General features: G+C 40.3%; 2 protein-coding genes across 21 annotated transcripts in view; both read right to left on the bottom strand.

Annotated features, from left to right (window-relative positions):
• The window catches only part of CASP10 (caspase 10), a 29,956-nt gene extending 28,662 nt beyond the window's left edge, over positions 1-1,294 (bottom strand). For all 7 annotated transcript variants that reach the window (XM_007190504.3, XM_007190505.3, XM_007190506.3 and 4 more), the window contains exon 1: positions 1,156-1,294. The gene's annotated coding sequence lies outside the window, so the exon portion shown is untranslated. The remainder of the gene's footprint in view (positions 1-1,155) is intronic.
• The window catches only part of CFLAR (CASP8 and FADD like apoptosis regulator), a 66,753-nt gene continuing 44,222 nt past the window's right edge, over positions 1,161-23,691 (bottom strand). For 11 of the 14 annotated variants that reach the window (XM_057551132.1, XM_007190516.3, XM_007190517.3 and 8 more), the window contains 2 exons: positions 21,176-21,686; positions 8,912-19,152 (listed from right to left, as the gene is read on the bottom strand). In XM_057551132.1, the coding sequence (XP_057407115.1) occupies positions 19,014-19,152; positions 21,176-21,686 (650 nt within the window). In that variant the 3' untranslated portion in view covers positions 8,912-19,013. Of the gene's footprint in view, positions 1,309-8,911; positions 19,153-21,175; positions 21,687-23,488; positions 23,556-23,691 lie in introns of those variants that run through there. The other 3 variants (XM_007190515.2, XM_007190519.3, XM_057551135.1) reach the window with 3 other exon arrangements.

The raw sequence follows: 23,691 nt of genomic DNA, 5'->3' as shown, positions 1-23,691 counted from the left end.
AAATTCACTGCGAGGTCACTTCAAAAACCTATAGCTCAGAAAACGTGACCCCAACACTGGCATGTTAATCTTTTAGGAGGTCTGGAGAGAGCTTCTATTGAAACTCAATTGACCCCGAGTTCCCCCAAATCAAAATGTCCCCATTGGGAGCTAGTCACGAGGGAGGACGACACAGCACAATTTCTCCCATCTGGAGCTCTTAAGTCATTCCCACCAAATGGCAGAAGTAACACTTTTACATTTTAGAAATAAAGTGATGGTGGGGGGGTACATTTCTGAAGTATCTACCAACCCAAGGACAACAAGGTAACATTGCTAACCATACCAGGGCAGGCCTTTCTTTATCTTATAGAAAGAAAAGTCATAATCCCAGACCCCAGAAAGAGTGGTTTCAGACAACATTTGCTCAAATCAATGTAGGAAGTGACAAATTACCGAAGTCAGTATTTCCACACTAAATGTATTTCCACACTAAATTTCATTCTAATCAGAGGAGCAATGAATCGATAAAATTTTTTCAATGTAATTATTCATTCTTTACGGACTTGAGGTATATATTCACTATGCAACACTTAACTATTTAGAAACAAGAAACTACTTTCTAAGGGAAGGCGAACATACCAACAACAAAAAAATAACAAAGAGTGGTTATATATAAGTGGTATAATTACAGATACTATAAATTTTATTCTGGGCTCCTGTCTGAGTTTCTCAAATTTTATGCAATGAACATATATTACTCTTATAGTTAGAAAAAGAAAAAAAAATGTCATTTTTAATGTGAGCATCCATGGGGTCTTCCCTTCTAGTAGCTCTGTGATACTAGAAACAGTATGACTGGATTCCTGGAGACATCTTATTCTAACGCCGTACATTTGTCTTGCAGTTTCCTGAAAATTCTGATCTCTAGCTCTGGCAAGTCTGTCAGACTTTGTCTCCATTTATGGGCTAGCATATTTCTACCAGGAAAGGACTGTGTTGGAGCCTTCCTGGGGCTTTCTAAGCTTTCTTTTTCCCTGGTACGGCTAGTAAATCCAGGCAGAAACAGTGCCACTGCTGACAATGTGAGATTTTGCAAGTTTCCAGGAAGTAAAGCAAGGGGAAAAAAAGGCTGGCGCCTGAGACCCCAGCAGAGAAAAGGTCTTAATTACATACCTTCAGATCAAATTCCACTGATCCTCTGGAGATAAAAAGTTCTCAGAAAAATTTCCTGAAAACAGAGCTTTAAAGAAATTAGAATCCTCTTCGTGCTCCAAATCCAAGTTCCAAGGAAGCTCCCGTTTGCGCGGTTAAAAGAACTCAATTTGCCTGGCCGAACAAGTGAAAACCCGGTCAGCGGATTTGGGAAACTTATGCTAATTGCTGATGTCATCATTGACTCACTCGCCTTGCCTCCTCCCCTTTCCTGGGGTTAGGACAGTGCTGACAAACAGCGTCTCCTAAAGGCAGATGCACAACCTTCCCACTGTAGAGCTCGGGACTTTCCCAGGTAAAGCCGAGGGCACCTAACAGAGGAATTCCTGGCAGGCACTAAGTGCTCTAGTGTTTCCCTGGGGTCACTCCCCTCGGAAGTTAAAAAGGGAAGTGTCGATTATTTCCTGACCATCTCCTTCCCCAAACACACTAACCTTTAAAATAAAACTCAAAATGTTCATGAAATAGTAGTCAGCCATCTTAACCCTTTCTCAAGTAAGTACATGTGCAAATAAACAATAAAAAAATTTAAGGCAAAAAAAAATAAAGAAGGGGGCTGGACTCTAAGCCCATTTGGAAGTATTTGCAAGGAACTGAGTTAACAGTAGGCAAAACTGGTGAAGTCTCTGCCCTTCCGGAACATTCAGTCCAGCAGGAAAAAGACTTCGAAGACGTTATTTCACGTAATAAAAACAATACCTAACACTTGTATTCCAAGTACCATGTGCCAGGTACTATTTACTCATTTAATCATCCCAACAACTCTCTAAAAAAATACTATTACTATGACCCCTCTTTTAAGACGTGAAAATTAAAACACAAAAGGTTAAGTAATTTGCCAAAGATCACACAGGGAGCTGGTGGGAGAGCCAAGATTTAAACCAATAAGTTTGGCTTTAAGTCACTACACTATAATTCAGCTAATTCAAATGCACAGCGCTGAAAGAAGTACAGACTCTTAGAAAGATATTTTATCTCTGAAAAAAAAAGATTTATGGGGGACTTCCCTGGTGACTCACGCTCCCAATGCAGGGGGCCCAGTTTAGATCCCTGGTCAGGGAACTAGATCCCACATGCATGCTGCAACTAAGAGTTGCTAAGGAGCCTGGCTGCCACAGCTAAGACCCAGCGCAACCAAATACATACATACATACATACATACATGCATACATACATACATACATACATACATAAATTTGGTCATGGAAAAAGTCATTTCTAAAAAAAAAAAAGATTTATGATGCCTTATTAACAAATGTATTACAGTGCCATTTCCATATCCTAGGCATGAAATTCTGTGTTTAAGAAAGACAAGCCCGAGTGGTGATGGTTGCACAACAATGTGACTATATTAATGCCACTGAATTGTACACTTGAAAATGGTTAAGACAGTAAATTTTATGTTATATATATTTTACCAGAAATTTTTTTAAAAAAGATAACGATAAGACAGACAAGCTCTAAGTGTTGGTCTTCTATTCATTTCTTCAATTATACATATTTCACTCCCTGGACCATCTGGGAAGCCAATTTGATGAAACTATCGCTTCTCACCTTGTTCATAAAATACATTAACTTTTTCAACTTTTGTTCAATAATATTAAATATTTAGCAAGCTCTTCCTATGTGTAAAGCATGAACCCTCTAAGGTCAGTGTTATTATCCATATTCAATAGATGAGGAAATCAAAGTTCAGAGAGGAAAAGTATTTTGCCATCATCCCAACCCTAGGAAGAGTTGGGAATTCAGGACTGACACCTAGGTCTCTCTAATTCCAAATCCTATGCTCTTGATCCCAAGGCTACTACTGCCACTAACTCCATATGAGGTAATGTAATTTCTGTAACTACTGGGCAGGGTGATGCTGCAGTGGGGCTCACCTAAGTGCCACAGGAGCCCCACAGAGCAAGGCAGGAATCCAGATGGTGTTGCCTTGGAGGTATTTGAGCTAAGCCTGAAAGGCAGAAGTAGAATAGAGACACCTGAAGTAAAACTTAAACCTTTATCCTAGGACTCCCAGTACTCAAGGGAAACACTTGAATCAAGTTAAAGGGGGGAGATTGTGTGCTATGTTATTTGCATTTGGCATTTCATACTTCCCATTCAGAACACAATTACTGAGGGAATGCTGATGGTGAGTTGGTAGTAGTGGAAAGAATAAACATTTCTTACAGCCTCTTTCCTGATTGGTTGCAGTCGACTTGGTCCATATGAAGAGCCAATCAAAACCTACCACGGCCCTGGTGACAAAGGGGAAATACCAGATGGTTCCTATTTAGTTCTGCCTTGGGAGGGGGGCGGTGGTGTCAGTAATTGGCTTTCCTTTACATCCAGGGTCTGGTCCAAGTTCCCCCCCCACCCACCCCGCCAAAGTAAAAACTCGTGAACTAAAGAATGGACACAAGTGATGGGGAAGATAGATGTAGTAGCTAAGGAAAAAACCTTGGTGCCCTGAAACTTTCATTCCAACTCCTGGTCCTAAGGTAGCAGGTTCTTTTGATTAGCTATCCCATCCCCAACTTCTAGGACTTCCTCCCTTCCTCACCCCATACTTTTATTCACACACTTCAGACCTTCTCAGAACTAGTATTACTCTGGGTATACGGGAGCATGATGAAACTAAGTTCTAAAGGAGAATGCTTTTTGCGGTAAGGATCCCAGCAGAGGTCTCCAAATGGTGCACTGGCAGGAGACTATAGCTAGATGAGTAAAATGTGACCCATTTTGTATTCATTATACTACAGACTGATCTATTTTAAGACATTTTTTGGCCTTGCTGCACGGCATGTGGGATTTAGTTCCCTGACCAGGGATCAAACCCATGCCCCCTGAAGTGGAAGCATGGAGTCTCAACCACTGGACCACCAGCGAAGTCCCCAGACTGATCTATTTTAACATGTCTCTTTTCTTAATAAAAAAGCAGTAAAAAAAAAAAAAAAAAAGAGGTGAAAAACTTCCAATATTTAATGTAGAAAGGCTGGAAAATAGGGAAACACACACAGAGTCATTTATAACCTATAACTACTGTTAAATTTTTATCAAATCAATATGTTGTACACCTTAAACTTACACAATGTTGTATATATGTCAATTATATCTCAATTTTTAAAATTTTAGTGTATATCCTTTCACTTTTCTCTGTGTAATTAATTTTCAAAAATTGAAATAAGCTGTACAGTTTGCTTTTTTCACTTAACAACACATATACCTTTTTTTTCATATCATTAAATAGTCTTTGACAACATGATGCTTAGTGGTTAGATGATATTCTCTTCCCTGGATATACCATATTTATTTAACTAATTTATAGTTATTGGACATTTAATTCATTTCCAATTTTTTACTACTGTGAGCAGTGCTGCATTGAAGATTCTTACAAATAAATCTCTGAACGTATTTATAATGATTTCCTTAGGATGAAACCCAATGTAGAATTAGCAAGCTAATCTTTAAATTCACCCTTCCCCACACTGTGAACCCCAGAGGTCTTCCATCCCACTTTCTTATCCAGTTGGGTTTGAAGCAAGAAGCCAGGGAATTCGGGGGTGATAAAACCTCAAAGTTCCACAAGGTGGTGATATTTCCTAAAAGAGTCCAACAAACTAGCATTAGATTGGCTAGGGAACTAGGCAGATGTGGCTCAAGGGGTAAAATAGTTTTAGTGCTGCAAAAAAGAAAAAAGAAAGAATCAAGAGGCTGAAAGGTCTTCCATTTAGAGGAGAGTTTGTCGTTTGAAAGAAGAAAAATAGAGAGAAAGCTGCTTTGGCCTTTGATTCAATAATTTTTCGAAAAGGCAGCATAAGACAGCCATGTTTATAAAAATTTACAAGGAGGCAAGTGACATAAAATGTCCCTGATATCAATGTGTGCAAAAAGAGTCCAGTTAAGATGGCAGTATTCCCCAAATTGATCTTCATATTCAGTGCAATCACTATCAAAGTCCTTACTGCCCTTTTTTTTAAAAATATTTATTTATTTATTTTTCTGGCTGTGCCCCGCGGCATGTGGGATCTTAGTTCCCTGACCACCGATTGAACCCTCGCCCACTGCAGTGGAAGCACAGAGTCTTAACCACTGGATCACCAGGGAAGTCCCCTCACTGCCCTTGTTACAGAAATTGACAAGCTGATCCTAAAAGTCATGGACATGTAAGGGACTTGGGAGAGCCAAAATAATCTTGAGAAAGAACAGCAAAGTTGGAACACTCACACTCCCCAATTTTAAAACTTACTACAAAGTACAATAATCAAGACAATATGGTACTGCCATAAGGATAGACAGATCCGTGGAATAGAATTGAGAGTCCAGAAATAAACCCTCACATTCACGGTCAGTTGATTTTCACCAAGGATGACAAACAATTCAATGGGGGAAAAATAGTCTTTTCAACAAATGGTGCTGGATATCCACTAGCAAAAGAATGAGGTTGAACCCATAGTTCATACCATATACAAAAAATTACTCAAAATTGATCAAAGACTGAAATGTAAGAGTTAAAATCATAAAATCTTATAAGAAAATATAGGTGTAACTCTTCATAACCTTGGATTAGGCAATGGTTTCTTACATATGATGCCAAAAGCATAAGCAACAAAGAAGAAAACAGATCAATTGGACTTTAACAAAATATGAAGTTTTGTGCTGGAAAGGATACTATCCAAAAAATGAAGACAACCCACAGAATAGGTGACAAATTTTGCAGATCGTTATCCGATAAGAGACTAGTATCCAGGATATATAAACATAAAATTCAACAATAGAAAGACAATTTTTAAAGATTTTTTTTTGGATGTGGACTATTCTTAAAGTCTTTATTGAATTTGTTACAATATTGCTTCTGTTTTATGTTTTGGTTTATTTTTTTGGCTATGAGGCATGTGGGATCTTATCTCCCCGACCAGGGATTAAACCCGCACCCCCTGCATTGGAAGGTGAAGTCTTAACCACTGAACTGACAGGGAAGTCCCAAAAGACAATTTTTAAATGGGAAAGTACTGAATAGATGTTTCTTCAAAAACAATGTAAAAATGGCCAATACACACATGAAAAGTTGCTCAATATCATTAGTCAGTAGGAAAATACAAATCATAACCACAATGAGATACTAATTCATGCCCACTAGGATGTTTATAATAAAAAAGACAAACAATAACAAGTGTTGGAGAGGATGTAGAGAAATTGGAACCCTCATACCCTGCTGGTGGGAATGTAAAGTGGTATAGCCACTGTGAAAAATAGTTTGGCAGTCCTCAAAAAGGTAAACATAGAGTTACCAGCAATTCAACTCTGACTTTATGACCCAACAACTCCACTTTTACGTCTATACCCAAGAGAATTGAAAACATATATCCACACAAAAACTTATACATGAATACTCATAGCAGCATCATTCATAATAGACAAAAAGTGGAAACCATCTAAATGTCCATCAATTGATGGATACACAAAATGTGGTATATCCATACAACGAAACATTATTCAGGCATAAAACAAAATGAAGTACTTACGTATTCTACAACATAGATGAACCTTGAAAACATTATGCTAAATGGAAGAAGTCAGAAGGCCATGTATTGAATGATCTGTTTATATGAAATATCCAGAATAGGAAAATGTATAGAAACAGGGAGTGGTAATCCAGGGGCTAGGAGGCAGGGAGGAATAAGGAACGATGGCTAATAGGTATGGGATTTCTTTTTTTATTATTATTTATTTATTTAGGCTGCACTGGGTCTTAGTTGCGGCACATGGGATCTTCGTTGCGGCATGTGGGCTCATAGTTGCGGCATGCCGGCTTCTAAGTTGCAGCATGTGATCTCTTAGTCACAGCACGCATGCAGGATCTTGTTCCCTGACCAGGGTTTGAACCCGGGATCCCTGCATTGGGAGCGCGGAGTCTTACCCATGGACCACCAGGGAAGTCCTAGAATTTCTTTTGTAGGTAGATGAAAATGTTCTGAAATTAGGTCATGATGATGACTGCACAACCGTGCATACATTAAAAACCAAAGAATTGTACACTTTAAAAGGATGAAGTTTTATGAAATGTGAATTATAGCTCAATAGGAAAAAAAAAAAGGAAGATGTAGGCTATGTCACAAACAACTTTCTGATGTTTAGTTTCATGTGTCAACTTGATTAGGCTAAAGGATGACCAGAGATCAAGTGAACCTTATTTTGGGGTGCGTCTGTAAGGATGTTTTTTAAAAGAGATTAGCATTTGAATCAGTAGACTAAGTAAAGAAGATCTGCCCTCACCAAAGTGAGTGGGCATCATCCAAGCCATTAGGGTCTGAATAGAACAAAAAAGGAGGAGAAAGGGTGAATTTTCTCTCTCTCTCTTCTTGAGCTGGGACATCCTCTTCTGCTCTCAGACTTTGGAGTTCCTGGTTCTCTGGGCCTTTGGACTCCAGGACTTCCACCAGCAACACCCCACTCCCCCATCCTGTCCCTCATCCCAACCTCCAGCCACAATCTTATTGTGTATGCATTGGAGAATCTTGAAGGTTTCTAAGGAGGAAAATGATAAAGATATGTTGAGAAAAATTCTTTGGGTTGCTGTGTATGACATGATCATAGGATTGAGAGGCTGGGGGCAATATCAGTGAGAAAGCTGTCGTCATAGTTCAGTGGAGGAGTAATGAACACAGAGGAAGTGTAATGATGGGGATAGATGGAAAAGACATTGTAGATGCAGAACCAACCTGATTTAGATTTGCCAGATATAGAAACACAGGAGAGGGGAGACCAGGATGAAAGTGATGTTGGGGGTGATGCTGTTACCTAAAACTGGAGACGCAGGTAAAAGAACAGATTGGGAATGGAGGTTTTTTTATGTTTGCAGTATACTGAGTTTGAGGTACCAGAGGGAAAATCAAGTGGAAAAGTATACCAGGAGGTTGCAGGGTGAGATTTGAACTTGAAGAGTCTGTGCTTGAATATCCCTCTTGTTATTGGCATAGAAGTAGTAATTGAAGCTACAAATTGTCAGAAGAAAAGTATATAAAGAGAAAAAAACAATAGAGTGATCCTTGGGGATATCCACATTTAAGGATCAGGAGGAGAAAGACACCAAGAAGACTTGGCCAGGAAGTCCTTGATAGAACTTCTATAGTGGAACACCCTGGAAAAGTAAGAAAACAATGACGCCAGGGTCCAAGGACCACTGGTTTGGTAACTATGGTTAATGTGACCCGTGGATCTTGTAGATTTGGTAAAATGATTAAGGTGAAATCCAGATGGCAGGGAAGTATGGAGTAAATGGGAAAGGTGAAATGGAGAGGGTGTAGACTAGCCTAAAATTCACATAAGACAGTGGCTTGAAAGAGAGGGACTTTATTTGAAGGAGGAAGCAGAGCTTGTTTTCAGACTGAGGGATCAAAGAGAGAGGAAGAGATTAAAGATACAAGAGACTTGAAATAATGCTCAGTCTTGGAAGAGGACTGACCTATGCCAACAGAGGGACTAAGAATCCGAGGTGAGGGACTAAGAATCGGAGGTCTGGGGCAGGAAGTCCTTATCAAATAAGGAAGAAAAGATGTTTCTTGTATCATCATTCAAATAGTGAAAAACTGGGAATGACTTAACTATCATACAGAGACATATAGGTATAGGCATGACCACATAAATGAAAAGAGAGAGAACAGTGTTAAAATATTATGCCATTTATGTTTAAAATGAATATATTGTGTTTATATATATTAAAAGAGAATGAACATTTTTAACAATAAGTAAATTTTATTTTATGTTTTAAAGTTACAATAATATGTGCTCTGTATAAAATGAAACAAAGAATACAGATGTGTTTATTCAAAATCACTGACTTTCCATATGGCTAAGTTGCTTTGCTGTGCACCTGAAACTATCACAGCATTGTTAATCGGCTATACTCCAATATAAAATAAAAAGTTAAAAACAAAAATCCCTGACTTTCCACCAACATTGGGCACATCAAGACTTAATATAGAGCTACAATAGTCATATTAGTGAAACAATAGACAAATAGATCAATGGAACACAATAGACAGCCCAGAAACAGACCCATACAAATATAATCAACCAATCTTTGACAAAGGAACAAAGGTAAGTCAATGGAGAAAAGTGTTTTCAACAAATGGTACTGGAACAACTGGACATGCAAAAAAAATTAATATACAGGTCTTACACCTTTCACAAAAATTAACTCAAATTGGATCATAGACTTAAATGTAGAATGCAGAACTCTACAACTTCTAGAAGTTAACATAGGAGAAAACCGAGGTGACCTTAGGTTTGGTGATTTCTTATATACAACACCAAAAGCTCAATCAATGAAAGAATATTTGGTAAGCTGGACTTCAATAAAATTTAAAACTTCTCTCTGTGAAAGACACTATTAAGAAAATGAAGACAAACCACAGACTGGGAGAAAATATTTGTAAAACATACATCTGATAAAAGACTTGTATCCAAAAGATACAAAGAACTCTTAAAACGCAACAGTAAGAAAGCGACTCGATTTTAAAATAAGCAACAGGGCTTCCCTGGTGGCGCAGTGGTTGAGAATCCGCCTGCCAATGCTAGGGGACACGGGTTCGAGCCCTGGTCTGGGAAGATCCCACATGACGCGGAGCAGCTGGGCCCGTGAGCCACAATTACTGAGCTTGCGCGTCTGGAGCCTGTGCTCCGCAACAAGAGGCCGCGATAGTGAGAGGCCCGCGCACCGCGATGAAGAGTGTCCCCCGCTTGCCACCACTAGAGAAAGCCCTCACACAGAAACGAAGACCCAACACAGCCAAAAATAAATAAATAAATAATTTTTTAAAAAAGAAAATGAGCAACAGATTTGAACATATATCTCAACAAAGAAGATATACGGGGAAATCCCTGGTGGTCCAGTGGTTAGGACTCCGTGCTTTCACTGCCAAGGGCCCAGGTTCAATCCCTGGTCGGAAGAAGACGTATGGATGGCAAATAAAGATATAAAAGTTGCTCATCATCATGTCATTAAATAATTGCAAATTAAAACAACAATATGAACACAACATTGTAAATCAACTATACTTCAATTTAAAAAATATATGATATCACTACATAGCTACTAAAATAGCTGAAATACAAACCACTAACACCACCAAATGTTGGCAAGGATGTGGAGCAAAGGAACTCTACAAAATGGTACAGCCACTTAAGAATACAGTCTTTCAGTTTTTTCCAAAGTTAAACATAGGCTTACCATACAATATAGAAATTGCTCTCCTAGGTATTCACTCAAATGAGTTGAACACATATCTACACAAAAATCAGCACACAAATGTGTTTATAACAGCTTTATTCGTAATGCCAAAACTTGGAAACCACCAAGATGTCCTTCAGTAGGTGAATGAACAATCTCTGGTATATCTATATAATGAAGTATTATTCAGCAATAAAAAGAAATGAGTTATCAAGCTATGAAAAGACATGGAGGAATTTTTTTTAATTAATTAATTTTATTTATTTATTTTTGGCTGTATTGGGTCTCCATTGCTGCCCACAGACTTCCTCTAGTTGCGGTGAGCGGGGGCTACTCTTCGTTGCGGTGGCTTCTCTTGCTGCAGAGCACAGGCTCTAGGTGCGCGGGCTTCAGTAGTTGTGCCTCACGGGCTCTAGAGTGCAGGCTCAGTAGTTGTGGCGCAAGGGCTTGGTTGCTCCACGGCATGTGAGATCTTTCCGGACCGGTGTCCCTTTTCGAACCCGTGTCCCCTGCATTGGCAGGCGGATTCTTAACCACTGTGCCACCAGGGAAACACGACATGGAGGAATTTTAAACACATATCACTAAATGAAAGAAGTCAGTCTGAAAAGGCTATATACTGTATGGCATTCTGGAAAAGGCAAAACTATAGAGAAAATAAAAAGATCTGCAGTTGCCAGGGGCTTAGGGAGAGAGAAGAATGAATATGAGGAGCACAAAGCATTTTTAGGGCAGTGAAACTATTCTGTATGATACAGTAACGGTGCATACATGGCATTATGCAGTTGTCAAAACCAGGAACTATACAACACAGAATGAACCCTAATGTAAACCCTAGTAGACTTTCGTTTAATACTAATGTATCAATATTGTTCATCAATTGTAAAAATGTACCACACTAATGCAAGGTGTTAATAGGAGGAGAATTGTGGGGCATGGGGGAGTATATGGAAACTCTGTACTTTCTGCACAAATTTTCTGCAAACCTAAAGTTACTCTTAAAAATAATGTTTATTAAAAAGAAAAAAGGTTGGGGAGAAATGTTTGTGGAACAATTAATAAATGATCTTAATCTTCTCTTTTTTCCCTTTTTTTTTAAAAACTGAGGTGAAATCCACATAAAATGTACTATTTTAAAGTGTACAATTCAGTGGCTTTTAGTACATTTACAATGTTGTGCAACCATTACCTCTATCTAGTTCCAAAACATTTCAAGAACCTCAAAGGAGACCTTGTCCCCCTTAAGCAGTCTCTCCCCAGTCCCCTCTCACCCCAGTCCCTGGTAACCACCAATCTGCTATTTGTCTCTATGGATTTACCTATTCTGGATACTTCATATAAATACCATCATACAATATGTGACCTTTTGTGTCTGACTTCTTTCACTTAGCATAGCGTTTTCAAGGTTCATCTGCATTGTAGCCTATATCAGTACTTAATTCCTTCTTATAGATAAATAACTTTCCATTGTACAGATATACCACATTTGGTTTATCCATTCATCTGCTGATGGACATTTGAGTTGTTTCCACTTTTTGTCTGCTGTGCCTACGGCTATGAGCATGTATATACGAGTACTTGTTCACCTGTAATCTACCTTTTAGGTGACCCTCGTGGGGAGTTGGATTAATCTGTGGTACTTAGTGTATACCAGCCGATATTGCAGAGGGATTTATTGAAAAGAATTTGTATTTCTTGAATGTTTGCTTATTAAGTGTGTGATAGAGCCAAAGTGGAAAAGCCTGGACCCATGGCTCTTGCAGCTTTGGTATGGCACAAGAAGGAGAAGCAGAGGAAGTGTTTCTTGGAATAGAGAGGGCAGGTTCTTGAAAAATCAGTCATTACGTTTAATGGCCTTGACTGAGTCCTACATTTCCATCTCTGGGGCTACTGTAGGCAAGGAAGGGTCTGGCTGGGAAACAAGAAATTGTGGATTTACAAGTAGTGAGTCCTTTGGAGTCATTATCTGTGGCGATCCTAAACACATGTGCAGAGTTACTGTTTCTTCTTTTTTTGTTGTTGTTGGTTTTTTTAAATATTTATTTATTTATTTAGTTTTGGCTGTGTTGGGTCTTCGTTGCTGTGCGCAGGCTTTCTCTAGTTGCAGTGCATGGGCTTCTCATTGCGGTGGCTTCTCCTGTTGTGGAGCACAGACTCTAGGTGCACAGTCTTCAGTAGTTGTGGCATGTGGGCTCAGTAGCTGTGGCTCGCAAGCTCTAGAGCACAGGCTCAGTAGTTGTGGCTCACAGGCTCAGTTGCTCCGCGGCATGTGGGATCTTCCCGGACCAGAGATCGAACCCGTGTCCCCTGCATTGGCAGGTGGATTCTTAACCACTGCGCCACCAGGGAAGTCCTACTGTTTCTTCTTTACATTCAGTTTTGTGTATGGATCTTTCAAGCTCTTATTCACTGTAAACCAGGTCCAAAAGCTGGTCTATACTGATGATTCAGTCAGAATTTTTCCTTGTGGATTATATCTCTTATGAGGACAGTGTCCAAATCCTACTAATGTCTTAATAAAGCATCTCCATCTCTCCAACAGAAACCACAAAAATATAAAAGGAAATAAATGAGAGCATCATACATATTAAAAACTTAGGTCAGCTCAGGGGTTAACACTACATTTTTTAACAATACATACATACATTTTTAAACAATAATTAAAAAATTAAAATGATTGCCTAGGCAAATATTTATTTTAAACTTATAACATGAATAAACATAAAAAAAAACACTTTAATCAAATAACAATGTACCAGTCAGACTAGGTTAGGTTAAAAGAAATATAAACCCCACATTTTTTTCTCTCACATAAATGTCCAGAGGTAGGTAATCTAGGGCTGGTATGGTGACTCTGCTCCTTAATGTCTTCACCCAACAAAGCTCCTTCCTGTTCACCACTCGGTCATCCCTACAGTGTGGCTCTTGTCCTCACAATTCAAGTTGGCAGCTAGAGCTCCAGCCATCACATATGCAGTCTAGTCACTAAGACAGAGAAAGGGACAAAGGGGCAAAAGGCAAAAAACAGCTGCCTTTTAAGAAAAATTCTCAGCAACTGCCAAACAATACCACTGCTTACATATTATTTTCCAGGACTAGACACATGACCACATCTTGCTACAAGTTGAGGCTTGGACAACTAGACCTGTATTCTGTGAGGCTTTGTGCCCAGTTTCAAATTAAGACTTCTATTACTAAGGAAAAAGAGAATGGATATTTGGGACAGTGAGCAGGGTCTGCCACACAGACAAATTGACAAGGCTGACCTCAAATTGTGACCTCTTGGTGGCATAAGTAACATGCTTAATCCTGAAAACTTGATCCTAGAATAGGGGAGAAGAGATTCCCATTTCAAACACTGCAGACAGAAGAAGCTGTCAAGTGACCCCTACCATGGCCTATTCATGGAAGAGGATGGAAGGTGTTGGGGACTGGAATGGAACTGGGGTTGACGAGACAGTCCTCCTAACCAGTGGCCCAAAAAAGCAGCCCTGAGACCAGGGGTCCTGCTACTGAAAAGAAGGGCTAGAGGTGAGACAGAGAAGTGAAGGCAGAGCTATAGGGAAGAGTAGTCTCTTTAGCATCAAAGAACCAGCTACTCAAAAGTTGACAGAGGGACTTCCCTGGTGGTCCTGTGGTTAAGACTCCGCACTCCCAATGCAGGGGACCTGGGTTTGATCCCTGGTCAGGGAACTAGATCCTGCATGCATGCCACAACTAAACATCCCTCATTGCCGCAACTAAGACCTGGCACAGCCAAATACATAAATAAATAAATAAATAAATAAACGTTTTTTAAAAAAGTTGGAGGAATTACCTAGACTTTACTTTAAAAACCAGTATGCTTAAATATACAGAGATAGAAAAGAGGATTTGGAAAACAGAAAGAAAAGATACCAGCCATCGTTCTGTCATCCATACACCACTTTTGGAATATTTCTTGCCGGCCTTTTGTTTTCCTGTGAGACATATTTTTTGTTAGTTTTTGCTTTTTTTTTTTTTTTTTTTTTTTTGGCCACACCACACAGCATGTGGGATCTTCCGCAACCAGGGATCGAACCCATGTCCCCTGCATTGTAAGCGCACAGCCTTAACCAATGGAGCTCTGGGGAAGTCCTGTTTTGCTTTAAACGTACTTAGCTATAAAAATAAAGGCTCTGTTTATGGCTTGAGTTTATATCCTAGGCTGGGGTGACCAAGGACAAGCTACTTAGCATCCCTTTGCTCACTTTCCTCATCTATAAAATGGGAAGAAATAATAATGAGGACAATAATACCTACCTCAAAGAGCTGTTTTGAGGATTAAATGAGATAATTCATGTAATGAGCTAAGAACAGCTTTTGTAAGCCTTTATTATTTGTATATATAAGTTTAGCGGTTACATAAAATTCCAACCAGTGGACATTTTATCATAACCATGCTCCTGTTACTAAACACTTGACGAATTTTCAGTTGGGGGCTATTATAAAGTTTTAAATATTTTAATATATTTATCTCTTTTATATTTAGGGCTATTACTTAAAGCAGTATCTTCAGAGTCTTCATATAGATTTTAGAACATTTCATTTAAGCTGGGCTGTGGGTATGTATTCATTATATTGTTACCTAATATAATTCTCCTTCAGCATGCCTTAAATATTTCATTTAAAAACTATACTCAATGAAAAAGAATAAGGCATTTAGTAATCAAATTGCTCATATACACAAAAGTGTCAAAGTAGTTGTAGACCCCACTATTAAAGTGAGAAAAATAAGTCACAAAATAACTTACGTGAGAGCTGACTAAAAGACAGAGATGGGGGTTTTTACAGCTCTTCACATGCCAAACAACAGGCACCTCCTGGCTTACCACTCACCATTGCTCACATTCTCTCTGCTCCAGCTAAAAGTTACACTCATGGTTTTTAAAACATGCCTTACGTTTCCCTTATCTGACCCTTCGTTTGCTTTGTTTCTTCTCCTGCAATGTATTCTCTTCTCCACCTCAACCTGCCAAAATCCTACCAATTTTCAAGGTTTGATTCAACCTTTTCAAAATAACTCCTCCACAGTGTGCTGTGTGCTATAATAATAACAGCTATGTTCGCATGGCATCACCAATGCAGTCATAAAAACTCTCTCATTGGGTATGATCATAAAGGCTCTCTCATTTCATCCTCAGAACAATTCTGCGAAGTAGGCAAGGGAAGGCAAGGCTTTATTCCTCCCATCTTGTTGGCCTGCTCCTGGAATCAAAGTCCCTCTTTACTCCACCCCATACCCCTTGCCAGTGAGCAAAACACACAAGCAAACCCTTAGCACTCTTTTTCCTTGGCACCTGCGGGTTGACTGATGAATGGTATGAATAAAAATAATGTAATCTAAAGACAGAAAAGTGACAAAAGTAAACAGACAGCACAATATAATTTAATAAATATATATTTTTTGTTTTTGTCTGGTTTTTTTTTTTTTTTTTTGGCTGCATGTGGGATCTTAGTTCTCTGACCAGGGACCAGAGATTGCACCTGAACCCCCTGTGGTGGAAGCGCAGAGTCTTAACTACTGGACCGCCAGGGAAGTCCCAATAAATAATTGCTTTTTAAAAGGGAAGGAAAGAATAGATGGTGATTTAACAGGCTCTGTATTTTCACCGTGTCCATCAGATGGGATACGGAAAGCTATGTGGCCATGCTGCCTCTCTGCGGGGGGGGAAAAGGGTGGGGCTGGGAAGGTAGGGTAATGACTCACAAACAGCTAAGACAGGAGTATGACGCCTTCCCTGGAATGCATGCTACACATCTTCCAAAGTTTGTTCTAATTTCTGAAGGACACCAGATCGTAAGGCTGGTCGTTAACATTCTTGATCCGGCGCTACCAATGATTTTCTCTGAGATTTGGGAACAGCTCACTTAAAAGCTGTGTGCCTCAGTTTCTTCAATCATAAAATGGATGTTCTCATTCTTTTTGGCATACATTATGGTTATCTACTCCCCAGGGAAGCTCCATGCCCCAGTTTTCCCTAAAAGAACCCCAGCTTTTGGAGACCATGTGCCCAAGGGAGCTGAAGCCACTGAACCCCATTCCCAGGGGACTGAGTCTGGGCTGGTATAAACCATCCATGGTAATCCCATTCCCTCTGCCAATGGTTGGTTTAAGGAAGAACATATCATGTGATTCTAGCCAATGAGAAGTGAGGGAAGGGAACTCTTGGGGAGGAGAGCTTCTGGGAAAATTTTCCTTTGATCTTAAGAAGCCACACAAGGAAGAGATGTTTTCTCTTCTGTGTTTGGGTATGATACTTGGACCTGTGGCCCTCTTGTGACTTTTAGATGACAAATTTGAAAATAAAAGCCCAAACCCTGAGATTACAGAGAGGAAAGGTGGAAAGCATCAAACCCTTGAGGAGATTGTTGAGCCAATGAATTAACCAAGCTAGCAACTACCCCCCTACCTCTGAACCTGTTGCTTAATAAGAGTAAACAAATTTTTTAAAAACTTTTTAAGTTAGGTCTTCTGCTACTTGCATCTAAAACATTTTGAATGATATGATTGTGTTTTTCAAATCTTTTTTTCACCATTTTACTGAGAAATAATTGATATACATCACTGTATGAGTTTAAGGTATACAAGGTGATGATCACATATATTGTGAAATGATTACCACAATAGGGTCAGCTAACATTCACTGTCTCATATGTATACACTAAAAAGAAAAGAAAAAAGGAAAAAAAATTCTTCTCCTTGTAATGAGAACGCTTAGGACTTACTCTCTTAACAAATTCCCTATGTATCACACGGCAGTGTTACCTCTAGTCATCATGTTGTACATTATACCCCTAGTACTTATTTATCTTACAACTGGAAGTTTGTCCCCTTTTCTTTTTGTAAATTTTTAATTTATTTTTAATTATTGGAATGAACATCATTGATGTGAATTTTCGAGAGATTATAGCTGTCAGGTGTCATTATATTATTTATTGAAAACCTAATGTCACAATATGCTATATCCTAAACTTTAATTCTTCACTGTCAATCACACTTATACACTAAACCTGCTTGCATTCCATCCATCACACCCGTCTTGTAGGTCTTATTATTGTATATCACATAGCTGACTGTCTTTTGTTCTCTCTCATTCCATTTCTAAAACCTTTCTTCCATCTCTGGTTTACCTCTACCATATTCTCTATCAATCTCATAAGTTATAGCTCATGGGATTACAGACTGTAGCTGCTCCTAAACCCTCTCTAACTAAAAATCTCATATTCATCATGTTCAGTTTTTGTGAAACATAGCTTAGGTGTGGGAGAAATCAGGGCCTACATCAAGAATCTGATATTTCAGCCTAACATTGGACAATGCACTGCAGGTGCTTACCCGTGCTTAGAGCAGTCTTTTTTTTTTTCTTTATTTTGGAAGTTTGTGCCTTTTGACCACCTTCCTCCAATTACTCCCTTCCCCCACCTCCGGTAACCACTGCCTGATCTCTTTTTCTATGAGTCTGGCTTGTTTTGTTTATGCTTTTGTTTTGTAGATTCCACATATAAATGAGAGCATATAATGCTTGGTATTTGTCTTTTATTTCACTTAGCATAATGACTTCAAGGCCCCTCTTATTTTTATATTTAATGCAAATATAAGTTATCTTAATAATATATAAAAATATATAAAACTAAAAAGTAATATAAATAAATACTATGCTTGTGGTTGTATGAATATGGAAAATGCTTGTCCATATTCATATGGACAAGAATATGGAAAATGCTTGTCACCCGGTCAGGATGGGACAGAGGAGGATGCAAAAGCTGCCAGGTCATTAAGATCCCTCTCAGTTTCCCTCTGTAATAATTAACACAGGGTTCTGGTTCATGAGTCCAAGGACATACATTGTTCCTGCTGGTGCCCCGAGCAATGTGAAATTCAAAGACACCCTCAGGAGTCCCACATTCATTAATACAAGGATAGAAAATTACCTTTAAAGTAGAAATAAGTGTATGAAGTGTCTGAAAACTGTTCCTTTCATACTTTTCAGCCTTTGTTGAGTGATCATGTCAAAACACATATAAACATACCCACACAGACACATACCACTTAAAACCAACTTAAAAATATATAAATAAGTTTTTCCTTAACTTCAAGTGATTTTTTTTTGGCCGTGCCTCAGCATGTGGGATCTTAGTTCCCCAATCAGGGATTGAACTCATTCCCCCTGCAGTGGAAGCACGGAGTCTTAACCACTGGTCCACCAGGGAAGTCCCTTTAAATAATATTTTAAACAATAATATTCTTTTAGGTCATGCTTTCAAATCCAAAGAGGAAAGGTATACTGATTACTGTAGAATGCCATGTGAGTCCTAGATTAGGTCATGACAGGGCAGCCCTTATGAATAAGATCAGTGCCCTTATAAGAAGAGACACAAGACAGCCTGCTTTCTCTCTGTTCTCTTTGCCATGTGAAGATACAACAAGGGGGTCATCTGCCAACCTGGAGGCGGGTTCTCACCAGACACCTGATCTACAAGCACCTTGATCTTGGACTTCCCAGTCTCTAGAACTGTGAGAAATAAATGTTTGTCTTTCTGGCTAGCGATGGAGACCGCAAAGCTAAGAGGGGCCTTTGGCTTTTCATTTGCAAGAGAGGATGAGTTTCTTTCTCAGAGTGTGCTGCAGCCAGACACAGTACCTCTCCTTAGCAGACACTCTGCTGTTCCAATCATACACCTTGCTGTTGAGTTCAATGTGGAGTTCCAGGAGTGAGTGTTTTCTGGAGGGAATGAGAAAGGCAAAAATTAATCCCACGCAAATATCAACGAGGAGACAGATTAGCATTAGGGTGAAATCAGCCAACAGATATGAAAGTGCTTTAAAATTGTTCCTTTCTAAATATTCTACAAGCTGCTTAGCAAGTGATCCAAACAGGTTTGCAGCACTCTGACCCAATGACCACAGTCCCCACCCACAGGGGCAACTGAGTTTTAGTCTGGGTACACACCAGCCAGATGATAACCCATCTGGATCATCTATGCAAATACAGGATGGATGTAAAAGGCCAATAATACCGTTGGCCCGTGGCGTATCTACCTTGGAAGGCTGAGTTGCCCCTGCTCTAGCCCTCCCTTTACCGCTGTGCCATCCCTGAGGGGCTGGGGTCCCAGGCCCTGAGAGTTATTCCTGGGGTCCCCCAAGCTACAACAGATGCCTTTCACAGGCGACTCAGAGAAATTCCAAATTGTGATTAGGGGGCAACAGAAAAGGGACTGCTAATCTTACATTTGAGGTACAGTGAGGCTTCCCTCATCCTAAATGGACACCAGGTCACCAACGTTTCCCTTAGAAAAGTATCCTTGCCAATAAACATCAAAAATGTCTAAGTTACAAAGACTTGCAGACCTGTAGAGCCAGGTACCATTTTTCAGCTATCAACCTGTCAAGACTTGGGGAAATAAACGAGCACACGGTATCAGTGAGAATTCAGGGATGCAGACTCTCTCATAAAAGCTGATCTATGGGAATTCCCTGGGGTCCAGTGGTTAGGACTCGGCGCTCTCACTCCCAGGGGCCTGGGCTCAATTCTTGGTCCGGGAACTAAAGTCCTGCAAGCTGCGTGGTGTGGTCAAAAAACAAAAAGCTGGTCTAACTGTCCTAGAGGACAATCTGACGAGATGCATCAGAGGCTTTAAAAATGCTTGTCATTCAACAGCGTAATTCCACTTCTGGGAATTTTCCTTTCAAGAAAACAATTAAGAATAAGCACAAATATTGAGCTACAAAGATGTTGAACACTTTCCTTTTTGTGAAAGCAAAACATTGCCCAACAACTAAAGGCTGGCCAAGTAAATTATGCTATAGCCATATTAGGGACTGCTCTGCAGACATTAAAATGATACTATAGGGACTTCCCTGGTGGCGCAGTGGTTAAGAATCTGCCTGCCAATGCAGGGCACATGGGTTCGAGCCCCGGTCCGGGACGATCCCACATGCCGTGGAGCAACAAAGCCCGTGCACCACAACTACTGCGCCTGCGCTCTAGAGCCCGCGAGCCACAGCTACTGAGCCCGCGTGCCACAACGACTGAAGTCTGCGTGCCTAGAGCCGGTACTCCACAACAAGAGAAACCTGCACAATGAGTAGCCCCTGCTCGCTGCAATAGAGAAAAAGCCTGCACGCGGCAACGAAGACCCAACTCAGCCAAAAATAAATAAATAATCAAATAAATTTTTAAACAAATAAATAAAATAAAATGATGCCATAAAAATGTGATTCCTGACATGTAAAAATATACTGTTGCACAAACTAAAAGCAGGTTATAAAGTAACAGTAGATTATGATTTCATTTTGGCTTAAAAAACATCTTTATATATGATTGTATCGGTATCCAAAAAAGATCTGGAAGACAACACACCAAGATTTGGTTAACAGATTAGTTCTAATAAGTAGGATTATAACTGCTTGTTATGTTCTGCTTTCAGCATCTATATCTCATGGTTTATGTTCAGTAAGGAGTATGTATTGCGTTTGTAATAAGAAAAAACAAAACAAAAACATTTCTTAATTTTGAAGAAAAATATCCAAACCACAAGCTGACTACTATATGACCTTCTGAAGTACAAAGCATTCATAAGCTGTGCAGAGTCTATATCATACTCCCAAGGCAACCCCAACAAGGAATGAAAAATCCCTCCCCCTGAAGAAAAGGGCATCAAATATGGCACAGTGGCACTTCCATCCTGGTAGCAGAAAATAAACAACTGGGTCGTCCAGGATCAGCCACAGCTTGGGTGGCTCACCTTTCTTTCCCCAGTTTCTGGGAGAGGCACTTCAGGTACAATGACGGTGAAGGGGAGGACCGCTCCAGCAGGGACACGTCCGCTTTGCATAGGCTCCAGAAGAAGTCAGCTTCTCGGTGAATCATGCAGGCCCCGGGCTGCCTGACCTTGAATTCTGCACTTTTCACTGATGGCCTATCCACCTCCAGGAAGCTGCTGTCCTCTAGCTGGCCCTCTGACGTCACATAGTTCTGGATAAAAAAGACCTTTGGCTTCCCTGAGAGAGAGGGGCATGCATCTGCCATGAACATCCTTCTGATATGATCCAAAGGGACCCCTGAGTGAGTCTGATCCACGCCAAACACGCTCTGGGAGCCCCCTCGGCTCACCAGGATACACACAAAGCTGTCGTAGTCTTGGTGTTGGGGCATGTGCGCAACTTGGCCAAGAATGTGCATTATATTTTCCACAGTGAGATGTAAGAAACGCTTGACTTCATAGCCCAGGGAAGTGAAGGTTTCCTGAAGAATGTCTGGAAAAAACAAACAAACATGAAAAACAACACAGGAGTAAGAAAAGCTCAAGAGACACTGGGTAGCAATCCTAAACATGGTCTAATCTCCATTACTTGTCTGTTTCTGCTTTTGTGTCATAGTTTGAGGATTTAAAGGACCTAAGAACGGGACAGGAGGGATAGAATCAGCCTAAAACATGAAATATGTGACTTTCATGTCCCAGGCTCCCAGTTATGGTCTGTCCCCTGTTATACCACTTCCCCTGCCTGAGGCCACCACCGCATCTGGCCACGGGCACAGACTGAGCCCACCTCTAGTCTAAACGAACCAAGAGAGGAAAAATACTTTTTCCTTTCAACCAAAACAAAGTTGGGGATTGTTCAAAGGGCTCTTTCTTACAATAACTCACAAGTTCATAGGAATGGGTGCATTTGCAGCATGCAGATCCAAACCTAGATCCAATGGCCGCAGAAAGGGTGACCCAGGTCATGAGTTCCCTCACCTCCACCTGCTGTGAGCTGATCCGGAGGCCCCTGGATCTAAGCTGGGACCATTCCCAGACTCCCCAGCTCCTCTCATGACCTACTTCCCAGTGTAGCCTTTGATTGAGCAAGGGGGGGCCCCTGGCCAAGACGCCCTACAGCAGCGGTCCCCAAATTTTTTGGCACCAGGGAACGGTTTTGTGGAAGACAGTTTTTCCACAGACTGGGGGTGGGGTGGCGTGAAGTTTCGGGACGATTCAAGCGCGTTACATTTATTGTGCACTTTATTTCTATTATTATTACATTGTAATATATAATGAAATAATTCTACAACTCACCATAATGCGGAATCAGTGGGAGCCCTGAGCTTGTTTTCCTGCAACTAGATGGTCCCATCTGGGGGTGATGGGAGACAGTGACACCCAAAGTGTGTTGCTTATGTCCAGTCTACTCCGTAATCTCATTTTGGTTGCTGTCACTGCAGAAAACCCTGCTTCACAAAGATAGGATGTTGGAAATGAAAGCAGGCTTTTCCGTGCTTTTGTGGCAATCTCAGGATATTCCGCCTTGACTTTAATCCAGAAGGTATGGAGATTTGAAGTTGTCTCAAACATAATTTTAAGGCAACCATCATTTGCGATCTCAAGCAATTGATCCTCTTCTAGCACGGACAAAGTCGATTCACCCAGCTTATTCACAAATGGGTTGCAGATCCATTCCTTCCCAGTTTGGGGGTCTTTTGTGGTTGGGAAGTAATGCTCAAACTCTTTTGGAAGCTGAGATAGGTGATCATGCATCAGCTGGGAGAAAGAAGGCCCTAGTTCAGTCTCTTTCAAAATCTCTGCTAATGTTTGAAACATGTCAAAAATCCCAATGTTCACTCGTCACCCCCATAATTCCAGTTTGGCTTTGAATGCAGTCACTTTATCTGCCAACTTGAACACAGCTGTCATTCTCCCCCGAAGTGACAGACTGAGTTCGGTGAGCAGGTTGAATATGTCATACGAGTAAGCAAGTTTTGCGACCCATTCTGTGTCACCGAAATGTGCTGCCAGTGGTGACTGTTTTTCTACAAGAAATCTCTGGAGTGGCTCTCATAACTCAAAAACTCTGGCCAGTGATCTACCTTTAGAAAGCCATCTCACTTCTGTGTATAAGAGAAGACGTGTGCTCTGTGTCCATCTCCTCACAGAGGGGCACGAACAGATGTGAGTTAAGGGCATGTACTTTAATGTCGTTGATAATTTTAACCATGTCCTGCAAAACATTGTTAAGTTCAGGTGCCATTTTTCGGCTAGCCAGCATTTTGCTAGGGATGACACAGTGTGTAGACTCACATTCAGAAGCGACCTCTTTGATCCGTAGTGAAACCAGAAAGCCGTCCAGTCATGGCAGCCTCTCCGTCTGTGCATATACCAACACAAAAAGACCAATTCAGTTTTCCTGATATGTAATCATTCAAAGACTTGAATAGTTCTGCAGTTGTGGTGTTGGTTGGCAACAAAAGTGCACATAACATATACTCATGCACACCCTCCTG

Source organism: Balaenoptera acutorostrata, chromosome 8 (assembly GCF_949987535.1).
Source record: "Balaenoptera acutorostrata chromosome 8, mBalAcu1.1, whole genome shotgun sequence".
NCBI lineage: Eukaryota > Metazoa > Chordata > Mammalia > Artiodactyla > Balaenopteridae > Balaenoptera > Balaenoptera acutorostrata.
Note: the sequence above shows the minus strand (reverse complement) of the source record. Positions and strands in the feature narration are given on the sequence as shown.